A 14,686-nucleotide genomic window follows, 5' to 3' on the forward strand; every position below is an offset into this window, starting at 1 on the left:
AACTAATTGTGAAATAGCATAAACTAGTTGTAAAAAAGCATGTCTGAAAAGTAAATATTGGAGCTGCACTGCACTGCAAACCCCTTTAAGTGTTTCATTAACTACAAGAACCTTAATACATCCTCTAATATATATATAAATACTTTTTCCCCTCAAAAATAATAAATATAAAAATAAGTACTGCAATTAGATAATGAAGATTTTAATATATATAACCCAGGATAGCCAAGAGTGCTCTGGGTCGTTGCTTTCTCAAGTTTTAAGAGAATCAATTATTCAAAAAATGTATGCATCTTCTTCCCTGGCAAACATGGAGCTAAAAAAAAAGAAAAAATCTTTGAAAATAAAGAATCCTCTCGGGAAAGCAAGTTCTCAGAAGTGTTGATCCCTTTACCTGGAGCAGGACAGGTTGCTCTGTCCTTGACCTTCTGGAGAAGGTGCGGTCAGTGCCCTGCCCTGCGCGCCTGCCCGCCGTGGGAGGTCAGAGCTGGCCCCCGGCACACACACCGGCTTCTCCACTCTTACCACCTAGAACATGTTATTGCTTATGCTCCAGTTACTGACAAACAGCTTCTGTAGTAACAGGGCTTGCACATTCAATAGCCTGTGGTTTTTTCTATCTTAACAACTTGTAAATCTGCCTCCTCCTCCTCCTCCCCCGTCAATAAACTCTCCCCGAGACACACAGTGGTGACCAGAGCAGTGCGTAGCTAGCACATGGAAAGGTTCATGCACCCACACCTCTGTGCTCCTGGGGAGGCGTTTGCTCCTTCCGAAAAGAACTGACTGAAAACCGCGTATGAATGGTGCGCCAGCCTTGTGATGAACGCGACCCTGCAGGCGTGCATCCCCCTTCTGAAGAAACACCTTGCTGGGGTGAGTAGGTGAAAGAGAGGACAACTGCAATTTCATTTATTCCAAAGCAGCAGCTGCAGACAGTTCAACCCCAGACAGCTGCGCCAGGAGCGGCAGGTTTGGCGTGCCCGTCCAGCCCGGCACCAGCCGCAGGAGGGGCTCTGCGGGACAGGCGGCAGCTCCCGCCGGCCCTACCTGGTCCCGCTCCCCCGGAGCTCTCCCGGGTTTCCCCCGGGGCTGCCCCGCTCCGCACCCCGGTGCCGGCGGAGGCGCCTGCGCGCTGCGGCCGCTCGGTGCCGGCCCCGCTGGCGCCGCCCGCAGCTCCCGCGGCTCCTCTGCCTATTTTAGTCACAGCCGCGGCTCCGGGACCGCCAGCGGCGACGAGCGGCAGCTCGAGCCCGTCCCGTCTGGGCGGCCGGGAAACTTTTCCGGGGCGCGGGGCAGGTAAGGGGTGCGGGCAGGGCGGGGGCCGAGCCGAACCGAGCCGGGGCGGGCAGAAGCCCCGGCGCTGCCTCCGCCCGCCCCCGCCGGCGCTGTCCAGCCAGGCAGCGCTCGGAGCGCCGCCCGCTATGCCCGGGGGCGAGCGGAGCCGGGACCGAGCGGAGCCGGGACCGCCTCCGGCACCGCCGCGCTCCGGGACATCCGCGCCGGGGCAGGGGCGGCGGGAGCGGCGGTCAGGGCAGCGCTGCCCGCCCCGAGGGCTCGGCGGCGTCCTGAGCGCGGGTTACGAGGGGTCACTGTCCCGGGAGGGAAGCCCTCCCCCGCTGCGTGCCCGGCGGGGGTAACCGGAGCTCCCGAGTCAGCCCTGCCTGGAAGTTGGAGAGCTCTGCCGTGTCCCCTCTAGAGAGGAGCGCGACACGCTGCCCAGCGCTCCTCCCGCCAGGGCTCTGTCTGAAGTGGGACCATTGGTTGTGTGTCTCGGGCTTGTCCCTTAGGACAGCGGGGTTTCTGGTTCTGCCCGGTTGCTGCCGCTCATGGATAGGAGAGCTGACTAGGAGAGTATCTCTGCTGTCACAAAACCACATCGGGATCCGGGGATTTCCTCCTCCGGCTGGGGTTTTGCGTCGTAGGCTGGCATTATTTGATTCTTCTCCCTCTCCATCAACTCATGGTAAGAGCAGATGAACCCTGAAACTGCATTTGCAGTTGCTCCTTTCCAAAGATAGAACGAGCAAGACAAAGCACTTTTCTTCCCCAAACTACTATTCTTTTTTTTGCCAAACACATTCTTCCGAACTCTAATATTTTATCACATTTTCTTCATCTGTTCTGTTAATCTTTGTGTGCCTTTAGACTGTGATTACTTTATGGGCAAATATCTTATGTAGCAGATCTCTTACAATACTGAATCACAGAGTATACACACTGATAGTGTTACAGAGATATCATCGATGAAACCTGGGTTCCAGAACTGGGGCTTCTTGCTAACTTCGTTGTTTAATGGGAGTATGATTGTATATATACAAGTTAAAATGTCTTTACTGACCACAGCAAAACAAGGGATGGTTTCCACTTCTGCAGAACTGGTCCTGTTCAGACTTTCCACAAAGTTACATGTGGTGCAAAATAATAAAGTAGCTTGAAATGTCAAGTTTTAAAGAAATGCCTTGTCTACAAAATAGTAAGTATACTGCAAGTCCTCTAGTGAAACAGAAGAAAATGGTAACTGTCGTCACTTGTGTTTCCTGACACAAACTTTGTGGTCACTTGTGGTTTCTGACACAAACTTTGCCTTCACAGATATCTTATAGCTTTTATGACAAAAGTTGAGAACAGTTCATTAAGGATTCAATAAAAGCGTTGTTAACTGAAGCTACATTTGATCTTTCTATTAAGTGTGTGCCTTCTTCAGAGAGATTTTGTTTTGTCATTTTAGTGTGTTCCCCTACCTTGCAAAGAAGAGCTCTGGTCAGTGTCTCCAGATGATGATAGGCAGCCTGTGTTTTCTTCTTTTTTGGGAAATGAAGTTCATGTCAGGTGGTTGGTTTCATGGGAATACATTCCCATTGAAAGGCACTACTGCACCATACAAACTCATTTAAGCAGAATTCTGCAGAGTTCAGCTGTAGTTCATTAACCCACTCTTAAAGCACTTGTGAAATATGGCTTGTGGCTACTTTCTCCACTATTAATTTAAAATTTGAACTGGAGAGAAGCTTTAACTTGTACTTCATATCAAGTTTTATTCTCAAACACAATAAAACAGACCCCCTGAATTGTTTTTTGGTAATACTATTCAATATTCAAGACCCTTGGTCAAATCTATCCAAGTGCTGACGATTTAAAAAAAAAAAGTCTGACTGCCATTCCATATTCATGTTTCGAGGAGCAAAAGTTCTTAAAAAAATTAGAGCGGGGATTATACTTCTTAATTTGGTGGGAATACCATATCTACTTATAGTTCATTAATTCTGATTCAAATCGAAATATGTAATTTTTTTCATTTCAGACACTTCTAGATGATGAAATAGACAGCATCTTCAACATTGGCTTCGCAGCCACAGAGGGTTGCATTGTATATGTTACAGTGATAATGAGGAATTGTTGAAGTACTGAAGTTGTGTGTAGTTTTCTTGTCGTCTTTAAATAATTAAAGACTAAATGATACCAGTTTCACTGTATGCAGTGCTCTTAACGAGCCTTAAACTGTTCTTTCTGTATTATTGTTGGGTTTCTTTTTCTCTCAAGGCCTCCCCCTGCCCAGCTTTTTTCCACTTCTTAAAAAGATTTGTAGGATTTTAAGCAAATTGTAGGCAAAATCAGTCTTTCCCAGCTGCACCCAAACAAGCTCAATGAGTGGAAAGTCCCATGGAACCTCTGCTGTTGAGGAGCTGTGCTTTGGAGACAGCACCTCTGCATCTGCTGCAGCAGGGGGATGGGAGACAGGCCCAGCTGGCAAGGAGGACGAGCAGTTGCTGGCCTCATGCCATTTGGTGGGTTCTTCATGTGGAGCATGGAGTTTGGTGTAGAGGTGGCATTGGGGTGTCTCCAGGCTTGGGCAGCAGCTGGCTGCTTGAAGGGGCTGCTTGGTTGAACAAACTTTAGCATGGTAGCCTAAATTCTGCCTGACCAGAGCAGGGCTCTGGCCCTGGAAAGTCCTGCTTGGCTGGTGGCATGTCTCAGAACTGCCCTGAAGGCAGTGAAACACCACTGGTGGCTGGACATGCCCCAGCTGCCTATTGTGCAGCTCTGAGCATTCCCAGAAGGTTTCCTGTCTGGGAAGGTACCACATCACGTGGATGATGTTGGTGTGGCAGGTCCTGTTTGGGAATTGCAGGCCAGGTGGGTAGTGGAAGGATTAGGAAGAGTGTGGTCTGACTGCTTTTCCTGAGACATTTCACCTTCCATGTGACAGCCTCTGCCCAGAGCACTGATCCAGTGGGTGAGACAGCGATGAGACAGGAATGGGGCACGGGATGCCTGCCTCAACCCCAGGGAGTGCTAATCCATCTTCTCTCCTCCCATGAGCGTGCTCCCAGTGACTCATTTTGACTCGTGTGGGTGGGTCACTTGCTGCCCTTGTTGCAGCTGTGATGTTGTGCAGAAGGGACACAGAACTGCACTGCAGTCCCTCTTCATTCTGCCATGAGGATGCTCACCCAGGGAGTGGGATCCTGAGGCTTGGTTGCTCGGTTTGCAGACAGGCACCATGGTAAATCATTCACATCCCTTTCTTTGAAAACCATTCACAGGAAGGGATGCTGGCTCCAGACTGGTGAAGATTTCATCTATAATGTCTACAGGAGGGATAATTTGGGAGATATACCTATGTTCCATATTTTCTGTTGTCTAAAGTAGCTCTTACTTGATATCTGAGGTAGGCTTCTGGATTTCTCTGGGAAGATCAGCTCCAAAAATTTCTAGGCATATACAACTTTTTTATATCAAATAAATTAAGATGAAATTCCAGGAGATATTGTTGTGATCATCTAATGTGATTTGCTGTAGCATGAAAAATAGAATTGTAGTAAATAACTTTTTGAATAATAGTATACCCAGATTTGTTTTAGGGACCAGGCAGCATCTTAACTTCTTTAATTCCTAGCAGAAGAAATGCCTAAAGCCATTCTACTAATTAATTACCTTTGTTCTGTATGCTTGTGTGTCTTTGAAGTCTGAATATATCTAGTTTTATAGTGACTGATTATCTTGATGCTGTTGTCTTTTAGATTGTGTAGTCCTTTTCTTCCTCATCTTCCTTCCACCTTCCTGCAGGCTGTATTTTTTTGGGGAAACATTGTGTTTTCCAATATTGTAATTACAACTTTCTCTAGGATATAGTCTCAAGAAGTTTTAGGTAATGTAGCTCGTGTTGTTGGTTACTGTCCTTATTGCTGCATGCACGTTCTCAGCCTGAAGAGTGTCCAGGGAGAGTTTATCACTGAAAACAGCTGGTTTACCTGCACATACTTGCCTGGAGGCACGTAGCCAGAGCTCTCTGTAGGTGCAGAGCTCCTCTGTGCCCTGAGTTAGACACTGCATTGCAATTAAGAGTTTAGTTCTCTCATCTTTGTGGGTATCTAGCCCCCTGCAGAAGGAAAGCAGCTTGGGAAAAGTATGCAACATAAACAGGGATTGGGAGAGAGAGCTGGGCAGTGGGGGCCACAGAGGGGATTCCAGAGATGTAGGGGCAGTGGAAGGAAAGGGTATCTCAACTGACGTGTGCCTTTACATTGCATATGAAACTACTTGGTGATATTAAGGAGCAGTTTCTTTTTATAATCTAAATGATTGCTAGACCAAATGTATTTTGTGAGCCTAGAGGGGGTGTTTGGAGCTCATCCCTCTGGAAATGGGGGTGTCTAGGCCAGGGGGAACACCCTGGCTGGAGGGACTGCCTTACCCCTGGGGGCTGCTGGAGTGGTGAGCCAGGCTCTGACTCCTAGCTCATGTATAAACATGTACACTGTAGTGTGATAAATCCACATCTTGTGCAAAGAAGTGTATATGTAAAGGAAAATCTTTCCTTTTGCTTTCAATCCTGTAGCAAACAATTCACCCAAGCTGGTTACATGATTAGCATGTACAGCTCTGTAGCCTGTCAACATGTACAGTGTGAAAGTGCTGAGGGCTTTCTTTCCGAGTACTTGGGATAAGGCAACTAAAGAATGGGCTATTCAAATTCTGAAGAGCTTCACTTTTGACTTAATTAAAAAACACCAAAGAGATAACTTCTTGTGGCCTCAGGGCTTTTATAGTTTCTTTTTTGCAGGAATTATTGTGATCCAGACACAGTAACAACTAACTAACACTCAGAGCTTCTCAGAGTTGAATTTGAATCGTCAGTAACAAAAATGGGGTAAAGTACGTGGGTCTCCAGCAAATTTAAAATGTACCTAATAGGCAGTTCTTTGTGTGAACACTGCAGTGTAGGGGAGAAACACCCATTTGAGGAGGGGGAAAGCTGTAATGTGCATTTGTACAATGCAAATTCTTTCTATTTTGACTGGTTTAGTGTACTGTTTATATGAAACTTTAAGTTGCCGGCAGGTATTTATTTGGTAGTGTATAAGTGAAATACTTCATTTTTTACTTTGAAACTTCAGCAAACTCTGATTTTAACACTTTGTGATGACAACTTAGTCCTCTCAGCACTGCTTTTATTTTAAAGGAGTCCATGCCACCGTATATTGCTCACATCTCCAGCCTGGGCTGATTTTTCGCATCACTTCATCGGCTCCTGCTGGAGAAGGTGGGATGTGTGGTGGGGCAAGACACTCTGAAGCATGTCAGTAATTCAGCCTGTGCTGGCAGGGCACATCTCCTTCCCGAGCTGGGAGGACTCATCCTGCATGAAGCTCTGGTTTTGGCAGCCTGCAGATGCCAATGTAATCATTCTGATTACAGCAGCCCCATGGCAGGGAGTGTGCTGTGCATGGTGCTCCTGCTCCATAGGCAGGGGATGGGGTAGAAAGTACTCAGTGTTTGCTTGGGAAGACACAGTTCTTCAGCTTTATCAGCCAAGACACGTGTTTTAGATGCAGTTTCCTGCTTGCTGGATCACCACCATCAGATGAACTTGTGGCAAGTTCACCACGGCCAGGGCGATGGAAGCAGGGCATCAAACAAAGCAGAAGGCCAAAGTGACAGTGACACCTCAGTCACCTCAGTGACAGGATGGTGCCCCCTCCGGGTGCTTACAAATGGTTATGTTGTGCTGCTGTGGAGGATGACTCAGTTGGTATTACAGCTGTTTGGTTTTTTGGTTTGGGGGATTTTTTTTCTCCCCCACAACCTCACTTGCAGTAGGTGAATTAGAGTGACTGCTCCAAAGCTCTCAACTTGTAGGAGCTATAAAGAAAAATGTGAAAGGCCTTTTCTAGCTCTGAATACCTTTCAAAATTGGAAATTTTACTATACTTAGACTCATACCTATTATTATCTCTGCTCTATTTACAATTGCCAACAATTTTTAGCTCCCAAATATTAGAATCATTTCTTATTTGAGAAGAGCTGCATTTTCTCTTTCTGCCTGCAGTTTGCTGGCAGCAAGCATGCCTGCCCTTCACCATAACCCTGAGAAATCAGTCCCATTTAGGAGTAGGTTTTGTCAGTATTTCCAGAGGATTTGGTTTTGCCTGCACACCTTGTGTAGCTCAGGAGAGTGTTGTGCTGGTAAGGCTGTGCTCTGGGCTAGAACTTGCCCCCTTCCTTTGCCATTCCTCTTGCCTGGAAGGAGAGAGGCCCTTTCCAGTCTGGGAGATGCTGCAGCACAGTAAAAGTTCTCATTGTGTAGAGCTAATGGAATAAGTGTGAATTTTCCACTTCCACATAAGTGTGGTTTTGGAAGACGGGTCCCATTCTGAAAATGAACAGTTACAAATGCAGAACAGATTTCTCAGGACTTTGTTTTTGCATATGGTGACCCTGTATCCATTTCCTGGTGGTGTGCTGTTCTTTCCAAATTATTTTGGCCCATCTTGTCATGAATAGATGCTTTACAGAAGCACAGTGAGCTGTAGTGTTGGCAGACCGAGAGTGCAATGAGTGAATTAAAAATTGTACATACATTCTGTGAAAATACTATTATATCATGTCAAATTACTGCAACGTGTGACCTTACATGATGATCAGAACTTGGTAATGTAAAGTAAATTACTGATCCACCGTGTTTTTTTCTGTGGCATGCATGCAGTTTCCAGTGTATCCAATGTATCCCCTCAGTCATGGTTCCCTTCAAAACACTGATTTTTATTATTTTCATTTAGAAATTAGGATCTTCAGTAAAACTGCTTGGAGCATGATATAGGCAGAAGAGTAGAAGTATTAAGAATAATCCAAAATCACTGTTATCAGTTATTCTATTTTAAACAAACAATCAGTGAAATAAAAAATTTCTGCCACTGATTCCTGTCCATGTAGTGGAAATACTGACTGAATTCAAAACACAAGGTCTGGGAACTGCATGTTCCAGTTTTATTTGCTTTTGATTCAAAAATCCTAAACCCCTTGATCCCAGAGGTTGATTCCTAAAATTCCTCATGATCCTACCATACCTAGGTAACTTCTTTATAACTGATGCAGTTTCCATCTCCCAGTCTCCACGGGATAAATCCTACATCTGAGGGGGATCCAATACCAGAGGAGAGTATTTGGATAAAGAAACAAACTGAAAAGATTATAGTTATAAACTACCTTATTCTTGTAATGCCGGTTCTTATACTGCAGGAGGATTTTGAGCACTGTAATTTGGAGAGATTCTGTGCTCTTTAGCTGTGGTATTTTTATGGGTCAGTGACTTTCCTATCACCACTCCCAGAGAGGGAGTCTCCTCCTAACTTCTTGTTCTGAGCTTTGCTGCTCAGTTGTTTGAGATTTTATGTCCTTATTTAGCACCAGTGTTATTCAATCATAGAATTAATATTGAGGTTTGAATAAACTTTAAAGAAGTCATGCTGTGGTGGCTAGGAAATACGATACAAATTTTCTTTATTAATTTCTTAGACCTGTCACTGTAAAAGAAGCAGCACTGAAAGCCCTGCTGAATGATGCTGGACGCTTCACTGCAACAGCAATGCTTTAAAAGTATTGACTTCTGTGGCTCTTGTGAGGGGAAAAAAACCAAAATACTTTGATATCCTAGAGAATCTGATAATTTTGATAACAAGATAGTTTCCTTGCTGTTCTACCAGGAAAATGACAAGACAGTAAGGCTTTGGAAGGTTTCAATTCTGATTACATCACTAATATATTCTGGCTTTTCAATTTCTGCCATGTATAATCCCACATTGAAGCATGTATTTTTATTTTAAAAGACAGATATAGAAAGCTGGTTTTGACTTCTTGTTTTTAGATTTATTTTGGGGTTTCTTTCATGCTTCTTGGTTCTGTTTTCCTTTTAAAACTCTTAAGAATACATCATCATATGAAAATTAATAGCATGTTTCACATTTTAGAGTGTTGTACAATAAAATTATGTGGTCCATGGCATGAAACTCTATGATGTAGAAATTTGAATGTTATAAAATTGCTTTGTAAATGTCCCTTGAGTCATATTTTGCAGCACCACTTACTTCACGTTCTAATAACATAATCTGTATCAAGATGGCTTTAAGCTTTTTAGTCTTCCTTATATATGACAGGGGGGTTTTGCCTGTAATCCTTGTAGTAGGAAAGACCATCCCCTGTGACACTTGTGTCTCCCCTGTTGTGGTGTTTGGGAATGGAGTTTGTTGAGTCCAGGAACAGAGAGCAGTTTTGCTCAACCCATTAATGAGAATGATTTGACTGAAATCAAGAGAGAGATGGAGGAGGTGAACAAGGAAGAAGAGTTCACTGTCTCATCTTATTAAGGAGCTGGGTAGGATATTTTTAAAGGCTCTCAGGGGGCAGGGTCTGGACGAACAAAGCCAACTACCTTCTCAGCAGTGAGGCTGTACAGAGGCTTGTCACAGGATGCTGTGAATGCAACACAAGCTTTACATGGATTCAGTGGCAATTCAATGGTTGCTACAAGAATCACAGATACAGAAAACATGATTTTCAGCTGAATGAATATTAAAGTTTGATCCTGGAATCACAGAGCTGCAAGGGTAATTGGATCATAATGCAGTCTGTGGTTTTAGGCAATAAAGCATTGATAAAATTTATTGGTGAAAATAATTTTATAAGTAATTCATCTTTTCTTTACTTGTCTAGATCAGATGAAGCTACAGGTGACATGACCAAAGTCAAAACAATGGATGAACTGATGAGAAACAGCACTGAGAATGTTAGCTACTTAGTTGCTGGAAATCCTAAGTGCAACTTCACTACCGAGAGACCCTGATGTTACCTGATTATTGAGCAGAGTTTGCAAGAATGGAAAACCAAAGGAAAACCAAAACTAGCTGCATCTCTTAATAAAAATTTTCAAGACTCAGCTGAATCAAAAAATTATTCCAGCCATGGGAGAAAATGCAAGTTTTTGGGAAAGTCTGATATATGCACATCCCACGTGTACCACCTGGAAGCAAGAGGCAGAGGGATCTATCTACCACCTAGCCAGTATTTTTTTTGTTGTGGGCTTCATGGGAGGAAGTGGATTCTTTGGGCTCCTCTACGTCTTCAGCTTGCTTGGACTGGGCTTTCTCTGCTCTTCTGTTTGGGCTTGGCTGGATGTGTGTGCTGCTGATATATTCTCCTGGAATTTTGTGCTGTTCGCTATATGTTTCGTCCAGTTCGTATATGTCACCTACCAAGTCCGGAGTGTTGCCTTTGACAGAGAATTCCAGGAACTCTACAGTGCTCTCTTCCAGCCTCTGGGAATTTCCCTGACTGTGTACAGGAAGATTGTCTTGTGCTGCGACGCAGAAGTGATTACCCTGGAGAAAGAACATTGTTACGCCATGCAGGGCAAAACACCTATTGACAAACTGTCCTTGCTTGTGTCAGGCAGGTTCGTATTGTTCAGGTTTTCTGCAAATATCTTTATTTTCCTCTCCTTATTGAAAATGAAAGAAAAAAAAGAAAGAGCTTGATTTGTGTGTTGTTTATTTTCCAGTACAATAGATTAAATATTAATGCAAGTGATATAAATATTAATAGGTTAAATATACTTGTCTAGGATGGCATTAGCATAAAAACACTAAGCACAGAATCTGTAATAGCATAAAGAAAAGAATTTTAAGCTATTCTTTTCCAGGATGCTTTCTCATAGCATTTAACAGGTTGGGCAGACAAAGGGAATAAATGTGGATTTTCAGTGTTCAGGTTATGGCTTGCTGTCTATCTACTGCCTAGCTGAAGAGCACAGCATCTGTCCTATTTTTCTTTACTAGTATCATCTGAAATGGGACAAAAAGTTAGTTACAAAACTGAATATCCTGAGATAAACTCTGTTTAACAGAGATCTTGACTTTGATACAGATTGTATTTGGTTGCTTTCAAGGGAGTGGGAGAAGGGTATTGGTAAGGAAGAGAAAAAGACTTAAAAGTGCCCTTTCATTACAAGAGGATGTAGGTGAGCCTTATCAAGACTTGCAGAACTGGATCTACTGTTACTGTATACAGTGGCCCTATGTTAGACCCTGAGGTAGTAAATCCACCTGCTTGTACTCCCTGCTTCCAGGAGACCCTCCTGGCAGCTTTGCTGGTGCTTTCCTGGAAGGAAACACTAGCTTTTGTACTGTATGCAAAGCAGGGTGCAGTCCCAGACCCCCGTAAGAGTAGGTTGGACTCCCAGAGGTGATGCAATGGACTGCCCTTGATGGGACACTTGGAGGGTGCTTTTTGAAGCCTGCTGCATGGATAGATGGAACCTGTAGGCAGCTCAACACTCATCTGATTTAGGACTACTTGCAATGAACAAAATGGATTGTGGGCAGTTTTTCTTAGGAACACCCTGGTTTAGAGCGTTCTTGGGAGCTCTCTAGGAAGTACCTCATAGAAGTCACTTTTGGTCTTACCAAAGGAGAGGTATCCATCCTTCTACATGCCAAGCCAGTCAGTGATCACCCAGAGCTCCTGCTGCCCTTCACCAGGTGGTACGGGGCTGCTTGTGTGCCTTCACATTTATCGATTAGTTAAAAAGTAGCAAGGAAGGAAAATTTATCTTTGGCATCTTCAGAAGGCCACAGCATTCACACAGAGATCCCATACCTCCAGGCTGTTCTGGCTCCAGACATAGTCCTGTGGCCATGTAATTCCTGTTAAACATGGAGAGAAGCCTACCTAGCACATGCTGTGGGGCACTCCTTCTTCCCACTCCCAGTTTCTGCCACTTTGTTCTCTCTAAAATGTGTATTTGCCAAAACTAGAAGTAAATCTAATGGTTTTCAGGGGAAGCAGGTAAATGCTGTTATGGGCATTGGTCTTTCACCTCTCCAGTGCATGATGGCCTTTTAATAGCAAAGCTTCTGCATCACTGCACAGACCTACCACAGAGAGGATAATGTGGTTTGAATTAGGCCTGAAAAGATTCCCCTTTCAGTTGCACAATTGTCTTGTATTCTCTCTCAGCTGGCTTGAGCAAGTTGGGTTCAAAATATAATTAGGATAATGCTGTCCATTTATTGCTTTTTCATGCTTTTAAAGCTATATTTGAATTCCTCAGACAGTAGAAATAGTATATTCTTGTAGTAGTCATTGCTGGTGTACAGGTAGTGCTAACAGATTAACACGTCTTGTCTTGGTAGGATCAGAGTAACAGTTGATGGGGAATTTCTGCATTATATTTTTCCTCTTCAATTTCTGGACTCTCCTGAATGGGATTCACTGAGACCCACAGAAGAGGGAATTTTCCAGGTAAAATTAAGGGGTTTCTTTTTTTTTTCCTAGTGCTGCAGAAAACTTCAAGTGCTGTTTTATTTAGAAATAAATTTATTCAGTTGTGGGTTTAGTTTGTGATACTATGCAAACAAGTGGCGTCCCATTAGTTTGGGAAGTCCTCCTTATCTGTTGGACTGGTTTTGCTGTTTGTGTCTTGTTCCAACAAACAGGGATTTTCTTGAAGCTAGTCTGGGAGGCAGGCTCTGCAAGCTTTGGCTGCATGGATATTCAGCCCTGAGAAGCCAGGTTTCCTCTGGGTGGGAAGAAGCTGTTGCTGGAGAGGTTTCCCAACGGGAGATGAGCCAGGGGAAGACGTGCCTGTGACCCAGCTTGGCACAGTTTTCAGCATGGGACACGGTGTCAGCCGGGGCTGCCCTGTGCTCTGTGAGCTCTGCTGTCACTTACTGACACGCTGGCTCCTGTCTGTGTTGGATCTGATGTCTGGTGTCACGAGGACAAATGGCATTTGTTGAGAGCTTTCTTTAGACCTGCCTTTTCAGCTGAGGCTGCCAAGACTGGAGCAGGCAGTGCAGGACTGAAGCAGGGCATCCGGGTGGCACTGAACCAGGCATGCCATATGGACACAGGCATATTGTCATTGAGGCTGACTAGATGTGATGGCTTAGTCCATATCCACTCACCTTTCTCACTTGCCTTTTGCATACAGTAACCCCCAGAGCCCTCTGGCTCGGTTAAAGGGCTCTAATTGCAGCAGGCAGGTTCTGCTGGGAGAGGGGGATGCCTTCTGAGCAAGGGCAGCACCACCACCACCTTGCCACCTGGCTGTTCAACCCTCTCTTCTCCAGGTAACACTTACAGCAGAGACAGACTGCCGGTACGTGGCCTGGAGGAGGAAGAAGCTCTACCTGCTGTTCGCTAAGCACCGCTTCATCTCCCGCCTGTTCTCAATTTTAATTGGGAGCGACATTGCCGAGAAACTGTACGCCCTGAACGACAGGGTGCACGTGGGGCAGGGCTTCAGGTACGACATCCGCTTACCCAACTTCTACCACGTGGCTCTGCCGGAGACCCCTCCCGTGCAGCCCTCCCAACACCCCCACCACCTCCAGAGAGGCTCCCCCCGGCACAAGCCCGCGGGGGTGGCCAACTGCGGCTCCTTCCTCGCTCCCTCCTAGCGGGGACAGCGAGCTGCGGCCATTCCTCACAGCGATGGAGGGACACGGAAGGTGGCCAAGCAGAAGAGCGGAGACAAAACCGGACGAAGCCAAATTTGACTGATAAGTGCCATTTATGTTAACTGGAATAGGTTGAATTCTCTGTCTCAAGCCAGCAGGTTGGCTTCTGCATTTTCACTGTCTGTGCAATATGTTTACTTTCAGTTGACACTCCTGTTAATCTTCCTCTCTTTCGTTTCGGAGGAGAACAAATCATAAGTCTGAGGTCTTATTGCAATTGTGGTGGCCTCTGTGGTGGTGCGTTGTTTTGTTTTTTGTTTCTTTTTAAAGCAAGCCCATGGTATTTGTAATTGTATTTTCCTCAAAAATTTTTGTCACAATGACATACAGTCAGAATAGTCAATGAAAACAAGTAATTTGTCCTCAAAATATAGCAACTTGCTTATAATGTTCTTTTTTATGCCATGTGAACATTCTCTCATTTTACATGAATAATTTTGCAGAAAAAAAAAATTAAGGAACGATCGCATTGGATTTGTTTCTTAAAGAAATGAAAGATTTTGAAATGCACAGCAAGATAGTTAAAAACCAAAAAAAAACCAAAACAACAAATTCTGTCCCATGAGTAATTGGTTTGTCTCTGACTGTCCTTAAGACATATTACGTGAAAACAAACATAAGTGTCATTGCTGGCATTAGAAAAATAAAAGAGCTGTAACTGCTGCAAATACAGCTTAGGGAAATGGTTGTGTAGCGTTCTGATGGAATGTGATGCTATAGGACCTGGGCTTCTGCAGTGCCAGTGCCCTTTGTGACATGTACAATAAATTATGTTAGTCAATCTACTGCCAAACCATTGGAGTTTGTTGTATGTTGTTCTTTTTAGCTGTGTTTGTTGGGAAGAGACTAAAACAGCTGCAGCAATAAATACAATTTTTAACTGCACA

The 14,686-nt window shown here is 44.5% G+C and overlaps 1 protein-coding gene across 4 annotated transcripts; it reads left to right on the forward strand.

The window, feature by feature from the left end:
• Positions 1–740: 740 nt before the first annotated feature.
• On the forward strand, positions 741–14,686 carry POPDC3 (popeye domain cAMP effector 3). Of its 4 annotated transcripts, none has more exons than XM_088161963.1 (4): positions 741–876; positions 9,994–10,732; positions 12,471–12,579; positions 13,410–14,686. In XM_088161963.1, exons 2-4 carry the CDS (start codon positions 10,242–10,244, stop codon positions 13,737–13,739), a joined length of 930 nt encoding a protein of 309 aa, XP_088018089.1. In that variant the 5' UTR covers positions 741–876; positions 9,994–10,241; the 3' UTR covers positions 13,740–14,686. The 4 variants fall into 4 exon arrangements, with proteins under 4 accessions (XP_088018089.1, XP_088018090.1, XP_088018088.1 ...); XM_088161964.1 differs by having other exon boundaries at positions 749–876; positions 9,999–10,732; XM_088161962.1 differs by lacking the exon at positions 741–876 and adding an exon at positions 1,133–1,299.

The sequence above is a fragment of the Sturnus vulgaris genome, chromosome 3 (assembly GCF_052056855.1).
Source record: "Sturnus vulgaris isolate bStuVul1 chromosome 3, bStuVul1.hap1, whole genome shotgun sequence".
Lineage (NCBI taxonomy): Eukaryota > Metazoa > Chordata > Aves > Passeriformes > Sturnidae > Sturnus > Sturnus vulgaris.

Excerpts from the sequence above, each read along its gene's own strand:
- POPDC3 (XM_088161963.1), top strand. The coding sequence starts at position 10,242 with ATGGGAGAAAATGCAAGTTTTTGGGAAAGTCTGATATATGCACATCCC. Across the intron at positions 10,733-12,470 it reads TCCTTGCTTGTGTCAGGCAG|GATCAGAGTAACAGTTGATG; the intron begins GTTCGTATTGTT and ends TTGTCTTGGTAG. Across the intron at positions 12,580-13,409 it reads CAGAAGAGGGAATTTTCCAG|GTAACACTTACAGCAGAGAC; the intron begins GTAAAATTAAGG and ends TCTCTTCTCCAG.